At 40.6% G+C, this 26,693-nt stretch overlaps 2 protein-coding genes across 4 annotated transcripts in view; both read left to right on the top strand.

Annotated features, from left to right (window-relative positions):
- adamts10 (ADAM metallopeptidase with thrombospondin type 1 motif, 10) overlaps window positions 1–7,156 on the top strand; it is a 42,411-nt gene extending 35,255 nt beyond the window's left edge. The window contains exons 21-27 of one of the 2 annotated variants that reach the window (XM_020098550.2): window positions 19–145; window positions 440–569; window positions 1,315–1,519; window positions 2,483–2,659; window positions 2,778–2,943; window positions 3,727–3,768; window positions 3,965–7,156. In XM_020098550.2, coding sequence (XP_019954109.1) covers window positions 19–145; window positions 440–569; window positions 1,315–1,519; window positions 2,483–2,659; window positions 2,778–2,943; window positions 3,727–3,768; window positions 3,965–4,074 — 957 coding nt within the window. In that variant the 3' untranslated portion in view covers window positions 4,075–7,156. The remainder of the gene's footprint in view (window positions 1–18; window positions 146–439; window positions 570–1,314; window positions 1,520–2,482; window positions 2,660–2,777; window positions 2,944–3,726; window positions 3,769–3,964) is intronic. The other variant, XM_020098551.2, reaches the window with a different exon arrangement.
- Window positions 7,157–11,065: 3,909 nt separating this feature from the next.
- Window positions 11,066–26,581, top strand: myo1f (myosin IF). 2 transcript variants are annotated; one of them, XM_020098261.2, is made up of 29 exons: window positions 11,066–11,324; window positions 11,486–11,632; window positions 14,379–14,507; window positions 15,498–15,587; window positions 15,688–15,782; window positions 15,887–15,974; window positions 16,083–16,172; window positions 17,884–18,015; window positions 18,145–18,279; window positions 19,051–19,183; window positions 19,579–19,775; window positions 19,862–19,942; window positions 20,064–20,150; window positions 20,297–20,383; window positions 20,870–21,037; window positions 21,141–21,226; window positions 21,323–21,404; window positions 21,800–21,906; window positions 21,986–22,084; window positions 22,181–22,325; window positions 22,923–23,037; window positions 23,136–23,305; window positions 23,449–23,594; window positions 23,717–23,863; window positions 23,971–24,119; window positions 24,259–24,321; window positions 24,747–24,954; window positions 25,304–25,464; window positions 25,562–26,581. In XM_020098261.2, exons 2-29 carry the CDS (start codon window positions 11,630–11,632, stop codon window positions 25,636–25,638), a joined length of 3,270 nt encoding a protein of 1,089 aa, XP_019953820.1. In that variant the 5' UTR covers window positions 11,066–11,324; window positions 11,486–11,629; the 3' UTR covers window positions 25,639–26,581. The 2 variants fall into 2 exon arrangements, with proteins under 2 accessions (XP_019953820.1, XP_019953822.1); XM_020098263.2 differs by lacking the exon at window positions 11,066–11,324 and having other exon boundaries at window positions 11,337–11,632.
- Window positions 26,582–26,693: the final 112 nt, after the last annotated feature.

The raw sequence follows: 26,693 nt of genomic DNA, 5'->3' as shown, positions 1-26,693 counted from the left end.
TTGGTCGTATATGTGAAGGTGCTGGTGAGGGAGGAGAACCCAGGGATCCACTATCGTTTCAACCCTCCGATCAACAGGGATCCGCTGACCGGTTTTGCGTGGCAGTACAACTCCTGGTCACGCTGCTCGTCTCTCTGCGCCGGAGGTAGAAACACAACGACACACATACAAGCTGTTGTCGTTTAATAGGTCACTGCATTGACTTTAAATAGGTCCTGGAGACAATACACCAGAACCAGAACCGTGATCACTACATGCCAAACTCTGGGTCTTTCCCCTAAAACCCACATTTTATTCTATAAAATTATACGACACTAGAAAAATATGTCTGTAATTTTTGTGAATTGAAGGTTGGTCTGTTATTTTTCCAGACTAGCTTTCCAGGTGAGTGCTTTTCCTGATTTCCAGGCTTAATAACTTGTGCTGTCTCATCTGTCAGGTGCACAGATCCAGCAGGTGGTGTGTAGGAAGCAGTCGGATCACTCAGTCGTCTACAACCACTTCTGTGACAAGAAGAACAAACCCAAAGAGAAGAAGAGATTCTGCAACACTGAGCCCTGCTCCCCAAGGTGAGTTATCTCTCACAGATGAGATGTTTGAAGGTTTTGTGCCTCTTTGTGTCACGCGTGTGTTATTTTACATTACATGTTTTTTTTATCTCACTTATAGCTTTAATTTTAACCTTTTTTTTTACTTTTAGATGGATTTCTTATTTTCATATTTGTTTTTACAATAGTTTTGATTTCCAGTAGCTTTTAGAGTAAAAACAATATTGAAAATAATAAATGTTCATTGTTCATGTTCATAACGAAGTGCTTTATAATATATAACACAATACTTGTAGATACAATGAGACTAACACAAGAGTAGGTTTTCTGCAGTCTGATGTCATGATGCTGATGTATAATGATATCCGATCGGACGTGATCAGGCTCATCATTGTTGACATTGTCTGCTACAGTCATACACTGGTAGTATTAAAGACCCTGAAAGACAGTTTTTTGTCTTATTGTCAGGTAGATTTGGAGATAGTTGTCTTATGCATACTGTATAATTCACATTTATGCACATTATTCATTGTAATTTGTACTCTTTATTAAGTCTTATTTACTTTTTTGTGCACACATGCAGTTGTGTGTTGATTGCAGTTATCGTTGCCCTTGTGTGAGCACAACAGCTTCTACCTCAGTTTCCTGTTTGTACAGTGTAATTACATCGTGTATAATATACTATATATATTATACTATAGTATGCAATGCATTCAAACTCATGCACTGAACACAAACTAAGGGTCCGGCTCCTCTCTGCTTCCAGCTGGTGGACAGGAGAGTGGTCGGAGTGCAGCCGCAGCTGTAACGGAGGCCTGCGAAGTCGGGAGGTTTTATGTAAAAGGAGAATCTCTGCAACAGAGGAGAAAGTCCTGGATGACTCAGCCTGCACCCCCACACGCCCCTCGCTCACTGAGCCCTGCAGCAACCACAGCTGCCCCCCAGAATGGCTGGCCCTGGACTGGTCAGAGGTAAGCAGACGTCAAAAGGTCTCCCATCACGTATGTGTTCTGCATGCGCTCCTGCAATGTTTTCAGTCAACTCTGGGGAAAAAAACTTGAACCAACACTGGAGTTTTGAAAAATGCCTTTCAAATGGAGGAGTCATTTCTTTTCCAGATGAACCTTACAAACCCAAACGTCTGCCAGGAGAGAGAGAGAGAACCTTAAACCATGAAATAAAAAACAGAGGCACGGAGCAGACAAATACATCACGATGAACATGTTGATTCAGTCATGAATACATACTGTTACACTTGTCAAGTGGGAATCCCCTGGGCTGTTTTTTATTCCCACCATTAAGTTTGTGTCTAGAGGGTCTGCATGATGTACATTTTATCATCAGAGAGCGTACTCAGTAGTCCACATGGCCATTAGGCAACAACTGCATATGCATCCTCCAAGCAGACTAAAAAAGAAGTGTAATAAGAACAACTACAAGTCAGTGGTGTCAGTTACTGTTAGTGTGCACGTTCACAAGGGAACTGAGTCCTTAGTTTGAGCAGCCTGGGGGAGTTTTTCCTCCTCCAGTGTTGCTGAACTTTGCTAAAACTACAACTCAAAAGTCCCTCACTTGATACCTTATTATGTTCCTGGAGCTAAATCTTATTTTCACAGTTCGGGATGAATAGAAACCAAATGAAATGTTTTCAGAAGCGCTCCAGTGTTTCTCTGCAGCAATGGCACACGCAAGCAGGCGAGGAATTATGTGCAGCTGATTTGCAGGAACTGAGCAGGCTCTCGACTTTGTTTCTTATACAGCTGCTGACCTCTGCTGAATGGATTAAGAAGATTTCTACTTGCATGCTTGTGACCGCAGTGACCCTCTGCTGCACCCTCCCATCGCCTCCATCTCCCTGCCCTCCCTCCCACCTGATGTTTTCCCTTTTTTTTTTTCTTTCTCCCTCCTTTCTTCATCTTCCTCTCTGTCTGCAGTGCACGCCCAGTTGTGGTCCTGGCTTCAGGCACCGTGTGGTCTTGTGTAAGAGTGGGGAGAGCGGTGACACACTGCCAGAGTCTAAGTGTCCCAAGCATGGCCGGCCCACCTCCAGGGTGCGCTGTAACCTGCAGCGCTGCCCTCCCCCTCTGTGGGTGACAGGTCCCTGGGGTGAGGTGAGACATACTTTTAGTTTATTATTGGTCGTGTTCATGGTTATAGTGGGGCCTTTTTATACTAGTCAGTGTCTGTTCTGTTCTTATATCCAACGTTCTGTGTGTCTTTGTGTTTTAGTGCTCTGCTAAGTGTGGTCTGGGTCAGGAGATGCGTTCAGTTCAGTGTCTTGCTCACACCGGCCAGCTGTCCATCGAGTGTCTGGAGCATCAGCGACCAGCAGCCATGCAGCAGTGCAAGAGCAAATGTGACCTCAGTCTGCCTGTCAGTACAGACAACCCGGAAGGTCAGAGGTCAAACACCACTCTCTCTTGTGTCATGTTGAAAGAATAATGTAGGAAGATTTCCAACTCAGACAATAGATGTTCTTGCTCAAACTAGGATTTTAATTTAATTTTAAACTGAAAACATTGATTTCTGAGATATTCTGTGACTTGACAATGAACTGGATTTATCTAATCAAATTATGCTTATGCTTAATGTAGTAAAGATAAAGGTCTACTCAGAGCAATTCTGTAGCCAGCTTTTTAATTGTTTACAGTTGTAATAGTCAAATCAGTTAATGTTTCTTTACAATTGAATGTCTTTGGACAATTTTTTACTAAACTCCAGTGGAACTCTAACCCAGTTACACTGTGTTATTGTATGATGATAGGCCTTGATAGACTTAAAGTAAATCATTTCAAGTATATACATCTAGATATTGGGCACTTTTCATAAACACAAAGTGCTTCACATCATTGTATTTATCATATTAAATAACTTTTACACAAATACATATACAGACAAACCTATAATTCAAATGCAATTAAAGAGGATGTGACTAAATACCACACACACACACACACACACACTTATATATAAATATATACACACACATATATAAAAAACAATGTGAAGTAAATGTAGAAAGAGCAGGACACAGAAAGGATGGAAGGCAGATATCTACCTCAGATACTTAGAGGATATTGAACATTTTAAAATATTGCATTGCACATTTTATTCAAATGTGAATTCTCTGATGTTCTCAAGCGTCAAGAAGTTAATTAATAAATGTTTTAATCCACAGGCCGTATGTCAGAGGATCTCAGGGAGTCTTTGAACAATAAAGGTTGATAAAAGCGCAAATTTTTTGATATTTTATTTAAATCCTGCTGTTTCTGTAAGATCTGCTGTAAAAAACTATTGCTCTGGTGGTGTCAATTAAGCGTTTCATGTGTGTGTGTGTGTGTGTGTGTGTGTGTGTGTGTGTGTGTGTGTGTGTGTGTGTGTGTGTGCGTACGTGTGCGTGTGTTTCTTCCCTACAGAGTGTAAAGATGTGAACACTGTGGCCTACTGCCCCCTGGTGCTCAGGTTCAAGTTCTGCAGCCGGCCATATTTCAGACAAATGTGCTGCAAGACGTGCCAGGGACACTGACACCATGAAAACACGCAGCATCCGTCTCTGGGTCGTGTACACACTCACACACAGTACGCCTGAAAACCTCCCACTGAGCCGTGTAGCAGCAGCCCTCACGCTACCTCCGTCAGAGGAGTGAGAGACCGAACCTAACTGCGGTGCTGTCAGACTGACCTGGTCCTGTATCTGGTCAGATGGGACCTTTTCCAGCCAGAATCCAGACCAGACGCCTCTCTGGGCCGAGCCGGGCCAAAACAGCCTGAGCGGAGTTAAAACATTCCACTGGAGGCAGGGCTGCTGAGAGCTGGAGAGGCAGAGAGAGGGAGAGACGTCCCTCCATCGTCTTCTAGGATGAACCCTCTCTCTCTGTCTCTCTAAACCGTCTCTCTCTCTCTTGTAATATTTTGGTGCTACTTATATTTCTCTTTGGCCACAGGACTGGTTGCAGTTTGTCTTTGATTCAGTGGCCTAGTTTTCTTAAACCTGTATGTTGTACAGGGGATATCTGGTTAGTTATGAATTATTAAAAAAAATCCACTTTGTAAAGAAACTGATTTTCCAAATATATTTGCCCATTAAAAGGAATATGCTATATTATGAAATGTAAGATTTCTCCATGTTACCTGATAGTTGTTACTTGAGCTTGTTGTTTTGTGCTATTGCTTTGTTGTGTATCATCGTATTCGCCACGTCCTCACTGTCAGTCAGCTGAAGTATGAGTTTGATTTGCACAGTGTCGGCAGTGAGAGGACGTGTGCATTTATGTTTGCTCTCGACTTGACGTCTACATGGAAGCTACAACCGCCTCACTGCGGTGAACCTGCCGTTCTCTTGCCGTTTTTTGGTTTAATTTGTTCATGTCTACACTACCTTTAGTAATGTGAGCAGAGCCAGTGCTCACATCACCTGGACATTTTTTTACATTATCGGATGTTATATTGTTCTGTGGCTGCAGATGGTGGCTTCAAAAGGAACTTCAACAGCTCAGCTCACTGTCGTTATCTGAAAATCCCTCAGAGTGAATGTCTGCCACATGATATCCCTCACTGGCCAGCTCTTTTAACTGTTAGCATTAGTGGAAATTCAGAGCACAGTGAGACACAGCGAGCCAGTCTCTGCCAGCAGGAACAGGCCCAGTGTGGAGGAGTGACCACCTCCGACCACACTGCATTCAAACAGCGTTTAACCGACAGAGTGCTAATCTGAGGATGGATTTACACTCACGTAAAATATCTGCAGTGTTTACATTAGAGCTCATTTCAACTAATGTTATGTTTAATGTGTATTAACTGGATTCTATTGCCACATGTTGTAAACATGTTTGCAAAAATGTCCTCCAGTAGTTACAGAGCAACTTTATCTTTCATTTAAATTCCTGTTGGTGAATCTAAGTCCAATAACCATTAACTCCTCAGGGGAAATATCTGTTTTCAGCTGCTAAATACTACACTGTGTTCACAAGCCAGTGACTAACTATGTCTGTTTGCTGTTTGGTGACAAGCAGGTAGCTTACAGTTGGTTTTTAGAGTTTGATTTTTCTGAAATCAGCTGTTTGAGCACAGTGAGAGTGAAGCAAAACACTAAAGTTGTGGCGTGGACAGTCAAAGAATCACATGAAACTCAGTATAAAGCTCTGTACAGCCCATACCATTGACCACTTTCACATAGTCATTTGATATATTGAACTAAAATCTCTCTCAGTGGAGTGCACACCTCTGCCAGGGCCCAACAGTCCACTTATGAAACCACATTTGAATTCGCTAGATCCTGATTTTCAGATTTCACACACAATTAAACATCAGTACCCTGAACATGACACTTTTTCCCATCAAGATCCATGAATTATTCTCAAAAAAAAATGGACCCATAAAGTTTCCACGAAGTTTCATTGAAATCGGTTGAGCAGTTTTTGCGTGAAAATCAAATGAATGCAGATGAAATCCTAACCTTGGTGAATCACATGCTTGACTAGATGAACACACTTGCTGATGCTGAATTCTCAAAAACAAGGATATAAATATCATAAGAGGATCTAACAGCGGTTGAAGGATTTGTTAATGTGATGTTCAGGTGTTTGGGGCAGATATTTTTCCTCAATATACAAACATGGCCTTTCCTTTGAAAGACGGTGATTAATAAGGTTTTCATGCTCTTGTGCAGGAAGGACGTTGCCTGACTCAGTGCTGTGTGGCACAGATTTCATTCAGGAGTAGTTAAACATTTAAAGTTGCTGTTTCAGCCGTTTCACCATCCTGCGGAGGGTATTTTTAGAAATGTCAGAGGACATCACTGCTCCCATGTCCACTGTGCCCTGAAGTCTGAGCTGTGGCCGCAGATACTCACACTGATCACATGGTGTCACATCATTTCATTGTAAAGAGAGGAACGCTACAGCACATCTTTGTGGGGACGAGCTGCAATCTTGTTCCTTTTTTTTTCTTTTGGTGCTTTGTTTGGATTGGTGCTAATAGTTCACTGTTGTTGTCATTGTTTCTGAGTTGTAGTTTAAACAGTTTAATTATTTAGAAATCAGTTTGAGCCTGTTAATAAAACCAGAGCTGGCCTGAGGTGTGAGAGTGCAACTGATCGGGCCCCCCCCCCCCCCACACTCAACAGGGGCCCTCTGGGTTTGTCTCATTTTTATCATAATTGAAGTTCATTATACAAAATCATTCCCCAGTGCTCGGACAGTTTTTTGGAAACGATTAGCTTGGGCCAGCCGAGCTAATCCATCCAATTATTTCATGAACCGTGGTTCAGTCAAGTCGTGTCATCAGAGTGTACGGCCCCCTGCTGTTCAGGCCTGAAAAAGGTGGAATTACTATTTAAAACGTTTTCAGTTGCACATTTACAGTTTCAGAAGAGAGTATTTGCAAGAGACCCTCCTGTTGTAGTCTTTTTCTCTCTATCTCCCTGGGCCTATAATAAATGTTCACACTGAGCGGTGAACCAGTTGTCAGATTAAATAAGAGGGACAGTACTGGTAACTTTTCTTTTCACATGCTAATTATAACATGACATGTACTGTATGTTGAAGATGAATCAATTTGTCCCCTATGTACATCTTTTTAAAAAGGAAATATTAAAGTGATTAAACATGGTGCATTGTTGATTTAAAATTACTGGATTTGATCATTTGAGGTTTTTTTTTAACGTTTTCATTCATTTATATTTGTATCAGTGCTATAAGTGTTTGTCTGTACGTCTGCTTCAACATCCGGAAGGTGAGATCATGAGTGATGGTCATGTATTTCTGGATCAGACAACTTTCTAAGAAAAGTTGAAGCAAGAGTTCCGAAGTTATTCTGTCTCAGTGAGGCTGAGAAATCTTCAGTGTGAACAGACTGAAACAAGGGGTCGAAGAAATACTATGAGAATGATATACCACTAATGTTTAGAAGGTGTATGCAGGTTGGACAAAGTATAGTCTAAGCTTTCGATTAGCACAACTTTTACCAATGAAACATTAATGTTATAAAGTCTAAACTTTTAACAACAACATTTGACCATGTACACTCAAATTACAACTACCTCTTTAACAGCACAACTTCAGAATTCCACATAATGTCATACATCGTCCTTGTATTTTCATTGCAAAAAACTAATTTGAAGTTGCTACGATTCTGTAGGAAGAGTTCATTAAAGAACACCTGCAAATACCAAAACCGATTTTCATACATGTCGGTGAATCATGCTGCCGGGGCTGCTTTGTTGATATTTTGTAGGTGGCGCTATGGAGCCATTTTGACACACCCATATGCAAAACCCGTATCAGAAGTAAATGTTTGTCATTCCCGATGTGTTTGCAAAGTTTCACAAGTTTTCATTCATGTCTTTCTTGGGTTCCTTACTGTTTACTATATACATGCTACCACTGGGGCAAATCATGCCTGGCTATGACATTGATTTCCATCGCTATGCAGACAACACCCTGCTGTTTGTCCCGTTTAAAGCCTGGCACCACTGATGTTGCTCGTACGATGTCCTGCATTGCTGACGTTAAAAACGGATGTCCCAAAACCTTCTGATGACGCTTCTGAATGCTGTCTGAGATCCTCCAACAGGGCACTACTATCGGTTCCAAAGTCTGGTCGCAGGTGACCATGCAGGCTCCTCAACTCTTCTTAAAACTCACTTCTATCGAATGGCCTAATTTTTAACTGATGGGGTTAGTTTTTAACAATTTCACATAATTTATATTTTTATGATTTCTTTAATCTTGTATCATTTGTTATTGTAAAGCACTTTGTGACTTTGCAATATAAAATACAGCAGAATTCATTTTTATTCATTCCTTAAAGAGGGGATTCACAGTACTCAACTGATGTATGACTGTGAAAACTGGGAGGAATCCTGAGCACCAGGAGTAAGCCACACATTTTTTCAAGTCACCTGATGCATTTTTCAGGCTCTTGTTTTTCTAAATAACTGGAAACTAAAACCATCTCTTCAAATGTTCTGGGAAATGGGCTGGTAATTATAGCAAAATTTCAAAAATCAGAAAAGGTTAATATGAATTCAAAATTTGCAAGCCTTTTCTTAGCAGCTTCCAATTTTTTGATTTTCCTTGCCTCATCTGACGAGTTCTCTTCATGACTTGTGTCCAGAGAGTCACTTTTGTTTACTGAGTGAGCAGATGATGAATTACTTATCGGACTGTCAGAACGTTTTGCGTCCATCATATTCAGGTTTGTTGGCTGAATACCTGATGAACTGCTGATCTGGGTTCCTCCTTTATCAAGACGTTGTTCAGAATGAGCTATTATGTGGTTCATTCCATTCGTATTTGATGCAGAAATCGATGTACATCCGTAGAAATAACCATCCTGGTATTCTGGCCCATCACACGACAAACTCCTCAGTTTTCTGAAGATAATTCCACTTTCATTTGATTGATGCTGGGCAGGTGGAGAGTTACTTTCCTGGGTGTCAGAGTGATTCAGTCGTAAACCAGCAGGAACTAATCTGATGACATTCCCAACATTTGTGTAGAGCCAGTGAATGCCAGCCATCTTGTCAAAGGTGTTGGATTAAGTCATTTTTTTTCATCACAATAACTTGCTAATAACTAGATTCTCTACACTGTAGTCACTCTTTGCTCTGATTCTGACCCAAGGCACCTCCAGCAAATTAAAGGTAGAAGGATACAAATTAAAGGAAGATCAAAGCCATCTAAATGTCACTGCAGCTCCTAAAGGAAACAAGATGGCTGATCAAAGATTAGGGAAACAGGAGAAACAAACTCTAATTGTGCCTTTATATGTCATTACAGGAAAAAATGTTGACCTGTGGTTTATTTTTATTTTTTTTTACAGTCAGTCTTTCTGTAGACCGGACATCGCCACGGTTTATCTCACATAAAGTTGCAAATCAACCAGTCAGGCATTAGCATGTCAGCTAACCGCTCATGGAAAGTTCTGAATCATTTAGTATGTGTGCGAACATTTTAATGAATGAACATCTGTGATATGTGACGCATTACAGTTAAATGCACCATTGACGGTGTGCCAACAACACAAATCAAACTTGTAAAACATCCCACTAAACAGAATTTAACAGTTCTTTGCTTAGCTAAGTTTAACTATTAAGCCCAGTTGTATTAGCAGTGGTCTTGCTGGTTTGTGGCTCCTGTTGATAGATGATGGACAGATGATGGACTGATGGCAGAGAGATGATGGACAAATGATGATTCACACATGATCATTTAAGTATGGGATGCTAGGTAACTAGGAATAGCTTCAGGCAATGCATTTAAGAAGCTGGGTATTTACTGAGTTATACCATTATTATTGTTTGTTTTTTTACTGTAAAAATAGATGCAGGGCTATTGAGAAAGCATTCGGGGCTGCAGCCCCAGAAGCCACACCCTTTCTACGGCCCTGGCCCTTGTTTGTTGCAAAAAAGACAAAAAGATAAGAACAATCATGTCTCACTGATAATCATCTTCTATGACTTTACATTGGTGTTCACACTATAATATTCTGTTATTTGAATGTGTAGATTTGAACAGTATCTTATGGCCAGTCATACAAAACAGACAATCAACCTAAATATCTACTACAAAAATGTGTTCAACATTAAATGAATTACATTGGCCGTACATTGACAATTAAAAGCTAACTAATTGCTACTGATTGTTTATTCTGTCTTAAAATCTTCATCTGTTCGTAAAATAAATTATTCATATTCATAGTCAAGGTTGTTTGTTTGCACAAACCAAGTTTGCAGTTGATATTATTCTAAAGATTAACTTCATTAAAGTTGAATGCCTGCAAATAGCAAAAAAACAAGCTAAAATTGTACAATACAATCAACATCAACAACTTCTTGTTCAATGTAGGGTATGGGTCCAAGATGCTTTATTGTAAGTCTGGCCATGATACATATACCTACCGATTTTCATACGTGTCAGTGAATCGTGCCGTCAGTGCTGCTTTGTTATAATTTTGAAGGGGGCGCTATCGAGCCATTTTGTCACGACCATATGCAGAACATATATTGGAAGTAAATGTTTGTCATTTCCAATGGGTTGGCCAAGTTTCATGAGTTCTTGTGCATGTTTAGCCTCACAAAAATGTGATCAACTGTAAAAAATACATACAGGATTTGCTGTCTTTCCCCCAACAACAGTGTTCAACGATAAATATAGTCAAGTTGGAAGAACTTCCTGTTTCAAGGGGAAATGTCAAACCTTGACTTCTGGTAGCCCTAATAAAATTCAGTTCATAGTAGTGAAGAAGCTTCAAATGTGAGCCACATCTCATTCTTATTAATTTACCAAAAGTGCTCCTCTTCTTTAAAACTCTGATCTGCCTCCACCCTCCAAACAAAAGTTTCTACACCTGAATGTATGAGACCTGACATTCTCACTCAAAATGACTCAGAACAGCAAAAAGCAACACAGTTTGACAACTGCACTCACACACTGCTATCGGCACAGTGTACACTCTGTGTGAACCTGCATGCATCAGTTATTATGGGCGTTGGAAGAAGCAGCCGCTCTGACGACACAATCGTGAGGTAACCACAGCCTGGGTGGAGCTGGCAGATCACAACTGAACACCATCATTTGGCAACAGATTGTTGTAATTACTATGGTGCAGTTGTGGTTGTTATTGCCATCGACACCTGTGTGCACAATGATGTGGGTCGTCTGACTTTAACTTTGGGATCTGCTGACAGAGACGCTGTCAGATCATGATTTTCAACCTTTGTCTGAAGACGGTGAATGTGACAGAAATACAGAAGTAGCAGCTTATCATTGCATGGTAGGTTCATCAGTGTGTGTGTGTGTGTGTGTGTGTGTGTCTGTGTGTGTGTGTGTTTTTGTGCTTCTGAGAGCAGTTCTTGTTTCACTGGTTTCACACACTTGGCCTGTGGGAGGATGAGGAAGAAGGTTTTTTTGAATCTTGTAATGGATGTCTTGTAGGTTGCTGGCTGCTGTGTTCCTGCTGTGTGATGGCTGCAGTGTGAGCAGGTCAACCTGTGGATTTAAACGACACCCACACACAGACACAGACACACTGTCTGGACAGTGAATACCTGAGGAGGAGAGGCCCACAGGACAGGAAGAATGGTACGGTACCACACCTTTTTCTCTCAAACAGCTATAAAGTGTGTACAAACCTAAAACTAAGTAAACTTGTGTATCTCCTGAATCTGCCTGCTGATATTCTAACAAACACACAAATCTTAGAAAGTTAGAATCTGGATGTTTTTCAGTCAGAAACGACATTTTAAACACATTTTCTGGTTTCTAAGGTGAAAATATCTCATATCAGTTTATTCATTTTCACAAACAAAATGTATAAAAAAGGGATTTCATGCTGTGAAGTCCATTTTGACAGTGATAGTGTTTGATAATGTTGTGTGCCATCACTTCAGGGAGAGCGAGCTGAGTTTCCTCTTTTTCAAGACAAACCTTTTCACTGAGAGCAGCTCATAGCAGCAAAATACCTTATTATTCCACATCTGCATACTTTGATTTGTGAGCATCTCCTGTAAAAACACACACACGTGGACTCATGACACTCATGGTTAGTGGACCAATAAATCAATATAAAATGTGGAGTGTGTGCTAGTAAAGGTGGCAAAGCAAGCTGCAGCCTGTTGCAGGAAGAGAACTGCTAGCATATGTTCAAAGTTTCGATGGTTTCAAAAGAGGCAGCAATAAAGTATGAGAGGAGGAAGTGAACTGTAGCAAAGGCCTGTAGCTTCTGTCACAACACTTCCTCCTTGCTCTCAGAGGAGTCTTCAAACATCCTCCAACACCCAAAATCACAAAATCTGCAGCACACAGAGTTACTACAGTCAATTCTTAAGTCGTAGTATACAGAGAAAAGTCTTTAAAATTCCACAACAAGCAAATTTAAGAACAAGCTATTTCTAAAATGTGTTGTGTTTTCACTCCAGTATTTAACAGTCTAATAATGTTTTCTGAGATGTGACCGATTCTGACAACAGTGAAGTAACCAGTGTAACATCTTTGACAGGAATAACATCTGAGGAGTGAATGCGTTAAAGGTTCAATTTACTCAATTTGTATTCTACCAACACTGAACAGAAAGCTCTGGTTTGATGAGGTCAGATTTCTGTTCATCTTTGATGCATCATGTTTTCAGTAATGTTTGTCTGACACTGAGCAGGATTACGCACAAAAACGTCTTTCTTGAAATTTGGTGGAAGAATGCAGTTCAAATCAAGGAAGAACCCATTAGATTGAAGATCAGACCAATGATTAAGATTCAGAAAATTTTACCAACGCCAAGGAGGTTCTGTTTTTGTCTGCGTTTGCTTGTTTGTTTGTTAGTTGGCAGGATTATATAAATACTACTATGGATGACCATGAAAGCGTGTTGAAGGATGCAGTACGCCTGGAGAGAAGCATTACATTTGGTGCAGATCCAGATGAGGGTCCAGATCCAGGAATGCCGAATGGAAGATTTTTGGGGTTATGCAACCTTTTCCGTGATTTCCGAGAGAATAATGGATTTTGGACTGTTGGGCCTTGGTGGAGTTTATGAAGCAATTACAAGCAATACTTAATAAAACTATAGGGAGCAGGTTCTTGAATAGAGAGGACCGTTTCCAGGAAATTAACTGGAAATTGCCACACCTTTAAGTGTCACCATCAATATTCTACTTAAGTATTTCTACTTTGTTGATAATCAAATAGTGGAGACAGAAATAGAATAATTCTGGACCTTTTGTGGCTATTTGGTAGTTGCCCTCTTTATCTGGTTGGTCATTAGGCTCCTGATTTTTACAAGTGCCTTCTGTCCTGAGATCAACTTTTTGTATCGGGTTAGGGTCAGGGATGCTCTGATTGGCTGAGGCAGCTGTTGTCCCAGGAACCTCAAAGAGATTGTTGTTCTCAGGAGAACATCTGGACATGTTTGGTTACTAGGCCTCGTCTACACGCTGCTGCACCGAAACTGATGTTGATAAGTTTGTCATCCCCTCTTTACTTCGGTATGACTTTTCATTTAATGGTTTGTTTTTTGAACTAGGTCGGCCTGTGACGCAGCGCGTGAGGCTTGTATGTAGCCTTCTAGTGAAGCAGTGGATGTATGTAAAAGCCCCAGACCACAGCACAGCTATCCTGCCAATGACAAGACTTATCAGACTGCACAGGTCAAACAGACCAGCATCCTTTAGGGAAAACCAAGTCCCAGGAGAAGTGTTCATCTTGTATCTCACTGTATAACAAACTTAATTTGAAGTGTGAGACTGTGTGGTCAGATGATCTTCCTCTTAATCCCAAACACAAAGATCTAATTTCACAAAATGAGAAACATCACTTTGAAGCAGAGACTGTTGAGTCATCGCCATGTTATATATCATCAGGTACATATTTAGACTGGTTCATTGGTTTAGAGCTGCTTCTCTAAAATGTCCAAGATAGAAAATGAGCTCAACTACTCTGTGACCCGTTGCCTAGCAACCCGACCAGACTTCCTGTATTGGCAACCACACGGGGCTACATCTTTAAAACACATCTGTGCTAATGTCAGACCTAATGTTGTTTTTCTGTGTGCCCTACAGATTCTGATAAACTGACTTATAGCCTTCTAGTCCCTAAAACACTGGAGCCTACATTTCCCATAATCGTCTATCAAACTCAAAAACATGTAGCTTACAGGCACAAACAACCCCGGGACATTATCAGCATTTCTTTTTAGACTTCTAAATCATCTCCAAAATTGAAAATCAGTGGAGTGTAGTATTTTTCTATCAATTATTAAACTTATTGAATGGTTACAATGTTGAATGATAAACACAGATGAATAAACAGACTGAAATGTCTTTGTTGTGTGATTCAGGCCAAGTATCACTGGCAGAGTCAGAATGTGAAGCAGAGCGGCGTGGACGACATGGTCTTGTTGTCCAAGATCACAGAGGACGCCATCGTGGAGAACCTGAAGAAGAGATACATGGACGACTACATCTTTGTATCCTACAGGCTGTCGACGTTGTTTTATTGCTCTTTTTATTCTCACAAGCCACAAATAGTGATTTGGAATTTTAGATATACCTCAGGAGGATTGGTCGACCACAGTGGACAATATTTTGCCTGTAGATGAACAAACAAATGTAAATTCTTGTTCAGACCCCTGAGAACAGGGACTTATAATAAGGCTTTCTTTCCATCATCAAGGTATATCGCCATCCTCCAAACAACCAAACAGGCAACAATAAACAGAATATTTACTGTATACAGTTCAATTTACAGACAAAAACATATATGGGCATAAAAACAAGGAATGCACTCTTCCTCTTCTGCATTCGCTGAGTGTCCCAACATCTCAGTTCCTTCTTCATGAAGCTCTTCTAAACTTCAAACTTATATTTAGAGAGTAAAAAATATTAATTTGCAAAGAAGAACAACTGTCGTCACAGCGGAATAAGCTGACAGAAAAAAATCATGACGAGGGCTTTATAACTGATGACTTTACTGTTGGCTAAATCATCAATCACGATGAGCTATTTTCCTGCAGAGGTTAAAACAGCTGAGTGAGGTGACATTAAGTGACCATGAGGTCGAATTTATCTTGATCTCCGGCCGACGTGGTGTTCTTTTAATTTCTTCTTTTTATCAGAAACAGGAAGTAGATTAACTGTTTGACCTCCATATTGGTAATCTTTTCATCCCTCTCATTACTTCAGTAACTCCTGCACCTTGTGATACATTCTGTTTAGAGGATGAAAGTTAAGAGGAGAATTCTAACAATTTTCTTCTCATACCACCTGAGGTTGTATTTACAGGTTTTTAGTGAAATGTACTGGATTCCTTTCAAACTCATGTCACAATTGTAATCATCTCTTTAAAGTGTCAAATATTAATAACCCTATTTGTTCTTAATAGGTCAGTGTTAGTAAAGCTCTATACTCTGGGTAAGAAGTGATTATTTCTCCATCATGTTCCTTAACTTGCTGCTCAGACTTATATCGGCCCCGTGTTGATCTCAGTGAACCCGTTCAAACAGATGCCCTATTTCACCGACAGAGAAATTGAACTTTATCAAGGAGCCGTGAGTCACATTCTTCCTCATTTTATTACCACCACCCGAAGATCTATAGAGTCCGTCCTCCATTTCCCCGAACTGACCCCAGATCTGTTTCTCTCCTCAGGCCCAGTATGAGAACCCCCCTCACATCTACGCCTTGACCGACAACATGTACAGAAACATGATGATCGAAGCAGAAAACCAGTGTGTCATCATCAGGTGTGTTTTGTGCTGCAACACATCCTTTGCCTTGAGCGCTGGTGCAGTTTGTGTAATGATGTGTGGCCCGTAATGACTGTGTCTTGTTGTTCGTGTTGTGGTAGTGGTGAGAGCGGTGCTGGAAAGACAGTGGCTGCCAAATACATCATGGGTTACATTTCTAAAGTATCTGGAGGAGGATCGAAAGTGCAGGTAGAGACAGACATCACACAACACTGCTGCTTATCTAAAGGAATCAAGACATTTACGTGCACACTGCTGTACTCTGTGTGTGTGTGTGTGTGTGTGTGTGTGTAACAGCATGTGAAAGACATCATCCTACAGTCCAATCCTTTGCTGGAAGCCTTCGGTAATGCCAAGACTGTACGCAACAACAACTCCAGTCGTTTTGTGAGTAAGATCTTTAATTCAGCATCTACTGCAGTTGCTGTTCATGGACTTCATATGTATTACAGTAAGACATGCAGTTGTGGCTCTGTTCACCAAAAGTCGTATTCAATAAGAAACACAAAGCACATTCAGTAGCCTGTTTGGAGCTTTTGATAAATTTCATTTTTCAGTTTCAGCGGGCAAAGCCAGACCAAACAACAGCAGCAGTCAGTAGAGCGCTTACCTGCACCGAGGCGCAGTCCCTTTCTGATAGAATATACTCATAGAAATCACTTCCCTACCTGTGCCTGATTTTCTTCATCAAGATGCATGAACTGAATAATTGGTGGAAATGTCACAAAAGAAAAAAAATATCTCAAAATTAAAATGATAAAAAGAAAAACCAGGATCCTCCCCCTGATCCGGTTTTGCACCAAAGTTTAACAAGTTCTTCCCTGACTCATACGGTGCCCTTCCACCAAATTAATGGCCATGCGACAAATCATTTTGAGTATTCCTGCTAACTATCAAACAAACCCACCAACAAACAAACAGGTGAAAACATAACCTCTGTGACGGAGGTAAATATCTTATCAAATATAACAAGGGCAGACATGAAGTTCCAAGATGATGAATTTTTCAGTTTTACTTCCCTTTTTTTGTTATATATAGTTTTTTGTGAATTGAAAGTTCTGCAAACTTAAAAAGCCCAAAGTTGGTGATAAAGGAGCTGCTCTCCCAGAAAACACTTCTTCTCATTGTTGGTCGTGTGGTCACTTGACATGACGATGCCCTGGAAGTGTCAGCCATTATGCAAATAAAGCAACCAGCAGGAAGTCTGATATGCCCCCTCACAAAACCATGTAGAGCGAGAGCCGAGGCCGACATTTCCTACACACTCTAGAAGTTATTGATCAATCACAGAAGAGAGGGGCCTTAAAGAGACAGTGGCTGAACCAGAAGCTGAAAAGAGGATCTGCAGCAATAGACAGTTTGAGGGAAGTGATGTGTTTTCTGAACATTAGAGCATGAAAACTTTTCAAGTAATATCTCAAATTAAAATCATAATTTCCCGACTTTTCCTCTAGCGCCACCATGAGGTTGTCATTTGTCAGTTTCAGTGAAAAAGTTGAGCAACTGTTGGTTTTAGTTTATCTAATACCTAAGACATTCAGCCTCAGCTGTACCAAGTGTTTAGTGCTAATTATAACTCATGAATCTAAGGTGGTGCACATGTTAACATTATACTTGCTTAACATTAGCATGTTAATATCAGCATTGTGCTCACAGAGCAAACAGCAGGTCTCCAGACTCCTACACTTGAGAATGACAATTAAGTGATTTAAAAAAAGTTGCAGATTTATTTTCTGTCACTCAGTTAATTAAATATATCCAGAAACCAGTAAGTCATTGATTGTGGCATCACCATGCACCATAGTTTCAGTTAACAGTGCTGGTTTGAGGAAATGTCTTTCAAACCTCTGTTGTTTCTCATCAGTGAGTGCCACTCTTCTAATTTCACACTTATAAACCACATGAACAATACATGTTGATGTGGTCGATGTTATGCAAAATGTATTGAGTTTCCTGTTGATGAAGCTCAACAGATCTCAGCGGGTGTTTTGTGTCTGGAGGAAATGCACAATGATTGGAAATCGCTGTAGTTAACAGCTGTTGAGTTGAATCAGATTTGACAAATTTGTCAGCTCATACTGTTGTGTCCATCTACCAGGGGAAATACTTCGAGATTCAGTTCAGCAGAGGAGGAGAGCCAGACGGCGGCAAAATCTCAAACTTCCTGCTGGAGAAGTCGAGGGTGGTAAACCAGAATGAGAACGAGAGGAACTTCCACATTTACTATCAGGTCAGAGGCCGATGAGAGAATCAATCGCAGATGTTACAGTTTGATGGCACACTTCCTTATTTTGGTGCCCACTTTGAGAACCACTGTTCATGTCTAACCACATCCTCTGCCTGCACTGTTGTCCTTCAGCTGATGGAGGGCACCAACGCTCAGCAGAAAGAGGGCCTGGGCATCATGACCCCGGACTACTACTACTACCTCAACCAGTCTGGGACCTATAAGGTGGATGGGACCAATGATTGCAAAGACTTCCAAGAGACTATGGTACATATCCTGTGGTTTATCCTCAGTATGATGTTTTTTTACCTCAGTCCATAACAGAACGAGCATGAACACATGGATTAGACAGGGTCCAAAAATGTTGGAAAGAAGAAAAAACATTTATACCATTTATATCAAACAGATTTATACTGTTTCTTCGGACTTCTCCCAAATCTTAACGTTTGCCTTGTGAATTACCAAATTGTGCTACTTCTTTTTGCTTCTGACAATTAAACAGAGATTCAATTCATCGAGTCACAGGCCAAAAATGTTAAGAACCAACACTATGTTTTTTATCTATCGATTTGATGTGTAGATTCAACCAAACTTGATTTATGAATCAATGTAGATCTTACTGCCTGATTTTAAGATAATATACTTTATTGATCCACACACAGGGGCAATTAATTTGTTCCAGCAGCAGGCAGGTCAGAGTGATGTAGACAAGAGAATACAAATATTAAAGGCAATAGAAAAATAAATTAATTAATTAAATTAAAAAATTCTGAATATGAACATAATACACACTGTTCACTGCAGAAGTAGTTTGTATAGAAATGTTATTGCCACTGGAACGGCGCCATCTTGGGTTGGAGAATCTCAGACAAACAGAGCATGATGGATTGACCAGGTATAAATAGGATTGATAAGAGGTGTGGCTGAGGCACGACCATGCTCCCACACCTATAAGTCATATCTGGAAACTTCGTCCACCTCTGCAGTACTACGCCTGCCTTAACCTGTTGCTCCGCCCTTTTATATCATGGTTTCCAGGAGGCGATGCAGGTGATCGGGATCCCAGGTGACATCCAGGCTCAGGTGCTGCAGATCATCGCAGGCATCCTCCACCTGGGAAACATCAGCTTCATAGAGGCAGGCAACTACGGCCAGGTGGAGAGCACGGACCGTGAGTCAAACACACACACACACACACACACACACACACACACACACACACACATTAATGTTCTTACACATGTATTCGCCAGACACACATTGATTCACACGTGTACATTCCCACCGGGCACGCATGGTAGTATGTAATTACCCATGTAACACCTGAGGGGTAAATTAGAGCTCACCATGACAAAAGCAGTCCCTTGACAGCCACTTTGCTAATTGAAAGAATCTGTGAGTGTCATTACAACCTTCATTCCCTGCTCAACAACTAATTAGCATTTACATCCACAATTGACATTTTACCAATTTAAGTTATTTCAAAACATCTTCACTTTCAACAGTATAGATTGCAGAACATATCGGAGTCTGACACAGGTTACACATTTATGTTGTTTTCTCCAGTGCTCGCCTTCCCTGCCTACCTGCTGGGCATCGACTCCAGCCGTCTGCAGGACAAGCTGACCAGCAGGAAGATGGACTCAAAGTGGGGAGGGAAGTCCGAGTCCATCAACGTGACCCTGAACCAGGAGCAGGCCACCTACACACGAGACGCTCTGGCCAAGGCCCTCTACGCACGACTCTTTGACTATCTGGTTGAGGTGCACAAATAAGAAATTCCTCTATTTATCTTCCAGAAATAAATGCGTTTGTATTTTATATTCACGTCCTTGTCTGTCTTGTCCAGGCCATAAATAAAGCCATTCAGAAACCACATGAAGAATTCAGTATTGGTGTTCTCGACATTTATGGCTTTGAAATATTCCAGGTTTGTACACTACTAATAGTATTGAAATAACTTGAGAGTTTTACAGATGGTACATAGCGGCAGGTTTATTTTTAATGTTGTGATTCTCTGACATTAAGTTAATTATGCTTTCTGCCTGCAGAAAAATGGCTTTGAGCAGTTCTGCATCAACTTTGTGAACGAAAAACTGCAGCAAATCTTTATTGAACTCACTCTGAAGGCTGAGCAGGTAGCTACCACACACTGATGTACACTGCTTCTTTTTAATTTAGTGCAAATAAAGTTGTAAATATTTTCACTCAACTGAAAACTAAATGTAACAAGTTTTGTTTTTGAGACGTCTTCTCTGTGTGGCCTCGCATCTCTCTCCTATAGGAAGAGTATGTTCAGGAGGGCATCAAGTGGACACCTATCGAGTACTTCAACAACAAGATTGTGTGTGACCTCATTGAAAATAAACTGGTAAGGTTCTAACGTTAACTTTAACAAAAATAGATTATTCAGAAACTGTTCAGAAGAGGAAACCGAAAGTTCCCACGACTTCCCATAAATACTTTATTCTCAGATCTTGTTTTCATATCATTGACTTAACATACATTTTTGCGTATTTGTTTTCCCCTGTCTGTTTTAGTTGTTTGTAAGTAACATTACGCAAAAACTACAGGGCTGATTATTACAAATCTTGGTGGAGGGATGTGGTTTAGGAAAGATCCCATCAAAATTTGGTGTTGATCCTTTCAGGCGACGTATCCAGGAATTTTTTCGTCTTTCTTTCTTTAGCATTGAGCGATTTTCAACATTTTCATTGATTTCTCAGAGAATAATTCATGGATCTTGATCACACGTTTAGGAGACATATTTATGAGTGTATGGAGTTTGGTTCTCTGCTGAGTGACATTCTAATGTTCAATAAACTTCATCTTCTTCTTCGTCATCCTCTCCTTGCAGAACCCTCCAGGTATAATGAGCGTGCTGGATGATGTGTGTGCCACTATGCACGCTAAAGGAGAAGGCGCAGATGGCACACTGCTGCAGAAACTGCAGGCCGCTGTGGGGACGCATGAACATTTCAACAGCTGGAACTCCGGCTTTGTCATACATCACTACGCCGGCAAGGTAAACTGACTCACTTGGTTTAGGGTCAGAAAACATTTGAATTTAACATTTTTAAGCAAATAACCTGGACATGAAACTTTAACGTAACCTTTGGTCATCTCAGGTGTCATATGAAATCACCGGCTTCTGTGAGAGAAACCGGGATGTGCTTTTCCCCGACCTCATAGAGCTCATGCAGAGCAGCGAGTAGTGAGTCTTCTGCATTTATCTGATGTTCTCACGTGTGGTGTATTTATAAGTAAAAACCACTGTGAAAATAACCTTCTCCTGAATTTGTCTCTTTAGTGACTTCATCCGTAGCTTGTTCCCTGAAAACCTAAACACTGATAAGAAAGGGAGGCCGACCACAGCCAGCTCCAAGATCAAGGTGAGAGCTGGACCTGAGAGTAACCCAGTGGCGGATCTAGGATTTTTATATATCAGGGGCCATATAGGGGCCAAAATTTACACAGAGGTGCCAATTATATGTCTAACATCCATGCATAATACCTTATTCAGTATTATTCTATAGCCTTGAGCAAAGACACGTCATCGAATACATTTAGAAAATTGTTTGTGTACTTCAAAATGGCTTAGAAAATAAAAGATTTTCACATGTATCATTAGTAATGTAACTAAGTGACTAATTTATTTAAAAGAAAGTATAATGAAGGTACAGGGGCACTTCAGGGGCCAATCAGATTACAGCAGCATCCCTGGATTTGCCCCTGAAGTAACCATGAAATTAACACTGCTCTTATTTCACATTAATGTTTTCAACAGAAACAAGCCAATGACCTGGTGAACACCCTGATGAAGTGCACTCCGCACTACATCCGCTGTATCAAACCCAATGAGACAAAAAGACCTAAAGACTGGGAGGAGAGCAGGTCAGCATCATCACTGTCAAAAATACGCACACATGAGAACTTAAAACACACTTCTGAATGAGCTGTGGTCTGTTTGTAGGGCGCGACATCAGGTTGAATACCTTGGACTGCGGGAAAACATACGAGTGAGACGAGCTGGATTCGCGTACCGTAGGGTCTTCAACAAGTTTCTGATGAGGTGAGTTTCGTCCTGGGCATGTTTAAGAAAGGGTTCATCATTTTCAATGTGTTTGTTATGAAAGACGGAACCATGGTGTGTTTGTACTCTATCCAGGTATGCCATTCTGACAGCGGAGACATGGCCGGGCTGGAGGGGTCCAGAGCAGCAGGGGGTCCTTCACCTCCTCCGCTCTGTCAACATGGACAATGACCAGTATCAGATGGGACGCTCCAAAATCTTCGTCAAGAACCCTGAATCGGTAACAAACTTTTTATATTTTATTCTTGGTCTCACAACCTTGAGGTACGGGTTAGGATCACTTGGGTAGTTTCATTTCATGAGTGTAGTTTTGTATTGTAGTTTCTTGCTGTGTAACATTTATCTGACTTATAGCAGACTAATAAATTATGAAACAATGTTTTAGATGAGGCTCCTTAAGATCCTACTGTTGAATTTAGTTGATATCAAACTTGAATAAAATGCTACTTAAACATTAATACTGCAATAATAGCAAAAGGAATAATAATCAGTTTAGAAAATATATAAATAACAGGGGACATTTTTCAGATAATAAGTAGTTTTACTTTTGATACTTGGTTCATTTTTATCTTATTTGATGAAATACACTCTACGTTCCAATAGCCATCAATAAATCAAGAAAATAAAAGTTATTATTTTCCAGTTAAAGAGTCATGAGAGATATTTCCTTGAATTGGTAGTGACCAAAAACAGAGCTCAAAGAGATGCAATATTGGACGCAAATCCATAAAAGTGCCAGAAACAGAAGGTGAAATATGACTGAAACGAAATATATATATTTAAATATATTCTTGAAAACATGCTCTGTGTTCCTCAGCTGTTTCTTCTGGAGGAGATGAGGGAGAGGAAGTTTGACACGTTCGCTAGGATCATCCAGAAAGCCTGGAGACGGTACATCGCCAGGAAGAAGTATGAACAAATGAGAGAGGAGGGTGAGTAAAAGACAAACACTCCTCATACTGTCTCCACCTAATGCAAGTTTCAAGTCCCCGCTCTGAATATACTGTGTGTTCCCCCCTGCGACTCTCAGCCTCGGACATCTTGTACAACTCCAAGGAGCGGAGGAAGAACAGCATCAACAGGAACTTCGTCGGCGACTACCTCGGCCTGGAGCAGAGGCCCGAGTTGCGACAGTTTCTGTCCAAGAGGGAGCGCGTCGACTTCGCTGATTCAGTCAATAAGTTTGATCGCAGGTTCAAGGTGAAGCTTTGCTGAGCACGTGTGTTATTATCCTTCAAAGAATGAAGGAAAAGAGATTAGAGATGTTATATATAACACATGCTCTTTACAGAAAGGCCACACACAGTTCTCACTTCTGTTTTTTATTTTCTTTCACAACCCAGTCCATCAAGAGAGATTTGATCTTGACCCCGAAGGGCATCTATCTGATTGGTCGAGAGAAGGTGAAGAAAGGGCCCGAGAAGGGACAGATAAGGGAGGTGCTGAAACGAAAGCTGGAGTTTGGAAGCATCAATGGCGTCTCTCTCAGGTAGAGCTGTCATTTGCAGAAGATAAACCGATAAAGAGATGGAGGACAAACTTCCCAGTCCTCCGTCTGTGCAAGAGCAGTTACCCACATTTAGCTCTCAATGGTCTTGTTTTTCTTTTCAGTACGAGACAGGATGATTTCTTCATCCTGCACGAGTCTCAGTACGACAGCCTGCTGGAGTCCAACTTCAAGACAGAGTTCCTCAGCCTGCTCTCCAAACGCTACGAGGACGTGGCCGGGAGAAAACTGACCATCTCCTTCACTGACAGGTAGAGGAACACATACACACTCAGACCACCTGCATTTTGCATAGAAAATCAGAAAATCAGAAAAACAGAAAAACAGAAACCACTGACATTCTTTCCTCACGACTCAGACTGGAGTTCAGGGTGAAGAAGGAGGGCTGGGGTGGAGGAGGCTCCAGGATGGTCATCTTCCAGAGGGGGCAAGGAGACCTGGCCCAGCTCAAACCTGGAGGGAAGGTCCTCACCATCACAGTGGGAGATGGACTACCCAAGTCCTCCAGTGAGTTAAAACAAAATAATGATGCAGAATATTGAAATAAGGATAGCCGAGGTAAAGTTAAGTAATACTTAAGTTACTGAATATAAAAATGACTCTTGTATATCCAGGTATTGTTATAACTGAACATTCATTTCATCAGAGCCGACCAGGAAGAGTGTCCCACAGTCTCATGGTGGAGGGAGAAATCATATATCCAGCAGAGGTATTTATTTCTATCATTATATACAGATGCTGGAAGATAGCGAAGTACATGTACTCAAGTATTATATTTAAATGCAGTTTAAAGTTATTTTATAAGTTCTAGTGTGTGGACTTCAGCCTTCAACTCAACTTTAACATTAAAACTAAAGCAAAGAGGATATAAAGCAGTAAAAACATGCCTGTATAATATATAACAATCACTTTTATAATATATAACTTTTTTTTCACTTTTATCACTTTTTATCATCAATATAATTGTGATTGGAGTAACTCTCAGTGAATTATGAGTACTTTTAACTTTAGAGCTGGATGTTTATGGAAATATCTGAGCAGCTCTGTTTTCATTCAGCAGTAGTTGTACTTGGATCTTGTGCTTTAGTTTGAGGGGGTTTCATTTTACTGTGACTCCACTCTTCCTCTCCTCAGCTCACCAGAATGGAGCAGCCAAGTTTTCCAGAGCTCCTCAGCCCCAACCTTCAGAAATGACATATTCGACCTCGCACAAACAAGGCCGGCCACCTAGCAACGCTCTGCCCAAACTGGGTTCTCAGCGGGCCCCCAGGGTCCCAACCCACAACCAGCACAGCCAAGGCAACATGGACTTCCTGAATGTGCCTGACCAGGGCATGTCAGGGTGAGCGAGATCACTAAAAACTAAAGAAACTATGACTGCGTTATGTGTGGGTGGACTTGTTTAGTCACTTTAAATACACGCATACAGGTTTGTTGTGTCCTCAAGGTTTGTCAAGGTGGGGCCCAAACAAAACCAAATGTTGAGACAGGAAAGATAAACCTGTTTATTTCCACACGTGCTGTAGAAAATAAAGCATTTAAACAGCTTAGATATGCACCCAAACATAAAACTTTTAAAAGTAAAATTATATAACAATATATTGTGATTTGTAGCATTTCTCTCCCTTTGTGAGTTCCTGTCATCTCCTTCTTCTTTCATCCCTTTTGTCCTTTCTTTCTCTTTGTCACAGGAAGCAGAGGAGAAGGAGCATCAATCAGCGACCTCCTCCTGCTCCTAAACATCAGCCTCGACCCAAGGGGCCTCGCTGCCGGGCGCTGTATCAGTATGTCGGCCAGGACACGGATGAGATCAGCTTCGAGGTCAACGACGTCTTCGACCTGGTCAAAGAAGGTGTGAGGATGAGAAGAAAGATACCACCTTAACAGAGATCAGATATAATCAGATTTCAAATGTTCCACAGTGTCTGACAAAGTGTGTTTCTCTGCAGATCCAACAGGATGGTGGACGGGCAGGATTAACGGAAGAGAAGGCCTCTTTCCTGGCAATTATGTAGAAAAGATTTGATTCAGACTTCATATCTTCCTCGTAGGCTTTTCTAAATTTGTTGAGAAATATGTGTAATTTGATGAAAGCAAAACATTCTGCTTGAGAAGGAAACTGCCAGTGAATAGTTCATGGTTGTAGATCTTCATCCATGACGAAGTACAGGGCTGCTGAAGAGCAGACCCTTCTGACATTTCAACAAGAAGAGGAAACATCATCATTATGACCATGATCCTTAAAATGCACATCCAGTGCAAAGAGCTGCTCAGGTTTCATGTCTCTGGTTGCCCCGATGACACAATGACTATAGCAACAAGATCTCTGACTTTGCCCACACTTCACCAACAGCTTCCTTTGGGCTGTTACTCCACTGAAAACGTCTCAAAGCTTCAGTTACAGACTCGAGAGAAAGTGACCTGAAAATGCTGCATTGCTTTTATTGTCAACAGTGTTTGTATCTGCCTGAAGCTTTTCTAGAGCAACGCCAGATCCTGATCAGTATTATAGATTAAATCGACAGCACAATATTAAGTAGTCATCGGTTCTGTATTAGATAATATGTTAATTTTGTGAACTTGACTGTACATTTGCACCATAATGAACTTGTTTCAGATGAATCAAAGCCATTCCTAGACACAATACTGCTGATGTCACTGAAAAAGAACTTCTCGATTTTCTGCTCATTCATTATTAATAGTATAATACATTTCCATTAGTTTTCACTTCAATATCATAAAGAAATATATTTTCGTATTTTACCTCAATGACTTTTTCACTGGTCCAGATTGTGTCATCAGTAAGTTATTAGACAATAAGTGAGAAGTGACTGAAAATGTATTAAGCATTTATCAATTACTAACAAGTGTTTGTTTCTGCCAGTTTTGCATTTTGTTTGAGTGTGGTTGATTTTTGTAAAATGATGTGATGCCCTCATAGTCAATAAATATCGTTTTTTTGAATTTAATTAATTCTAAACCAATTTTGTATGTGTTTATAACCCCAACACTTTTATTTTATATTATTTAACATAATAAAAAAAAAAAAAGCCTTTTTTTCTGTTCCTCAGCTTGAATTAA

The sequence above is a fragment of the Paralichthys olivaceus genome, chromosome 3 (genome assembly GCF_024713975.1).
Source record: "Paralichthys olivaceus isolate ysfri-2021 chromosome 3, ASM2471397v2, whole genome shotgun sequence".
Lineage (NCBI taxonomy): Eukaryota > Metazoa > Chordata > Actinopteri > Pleuronectiformes > Paralichthyidae > Paralichthys > Paralichthys olivaceus.
The sequence above is the reverse complement of the archived record's forward strand: the minus strand, read 5'-3'. Positions and strand labels throughout refer to the sequence as shown.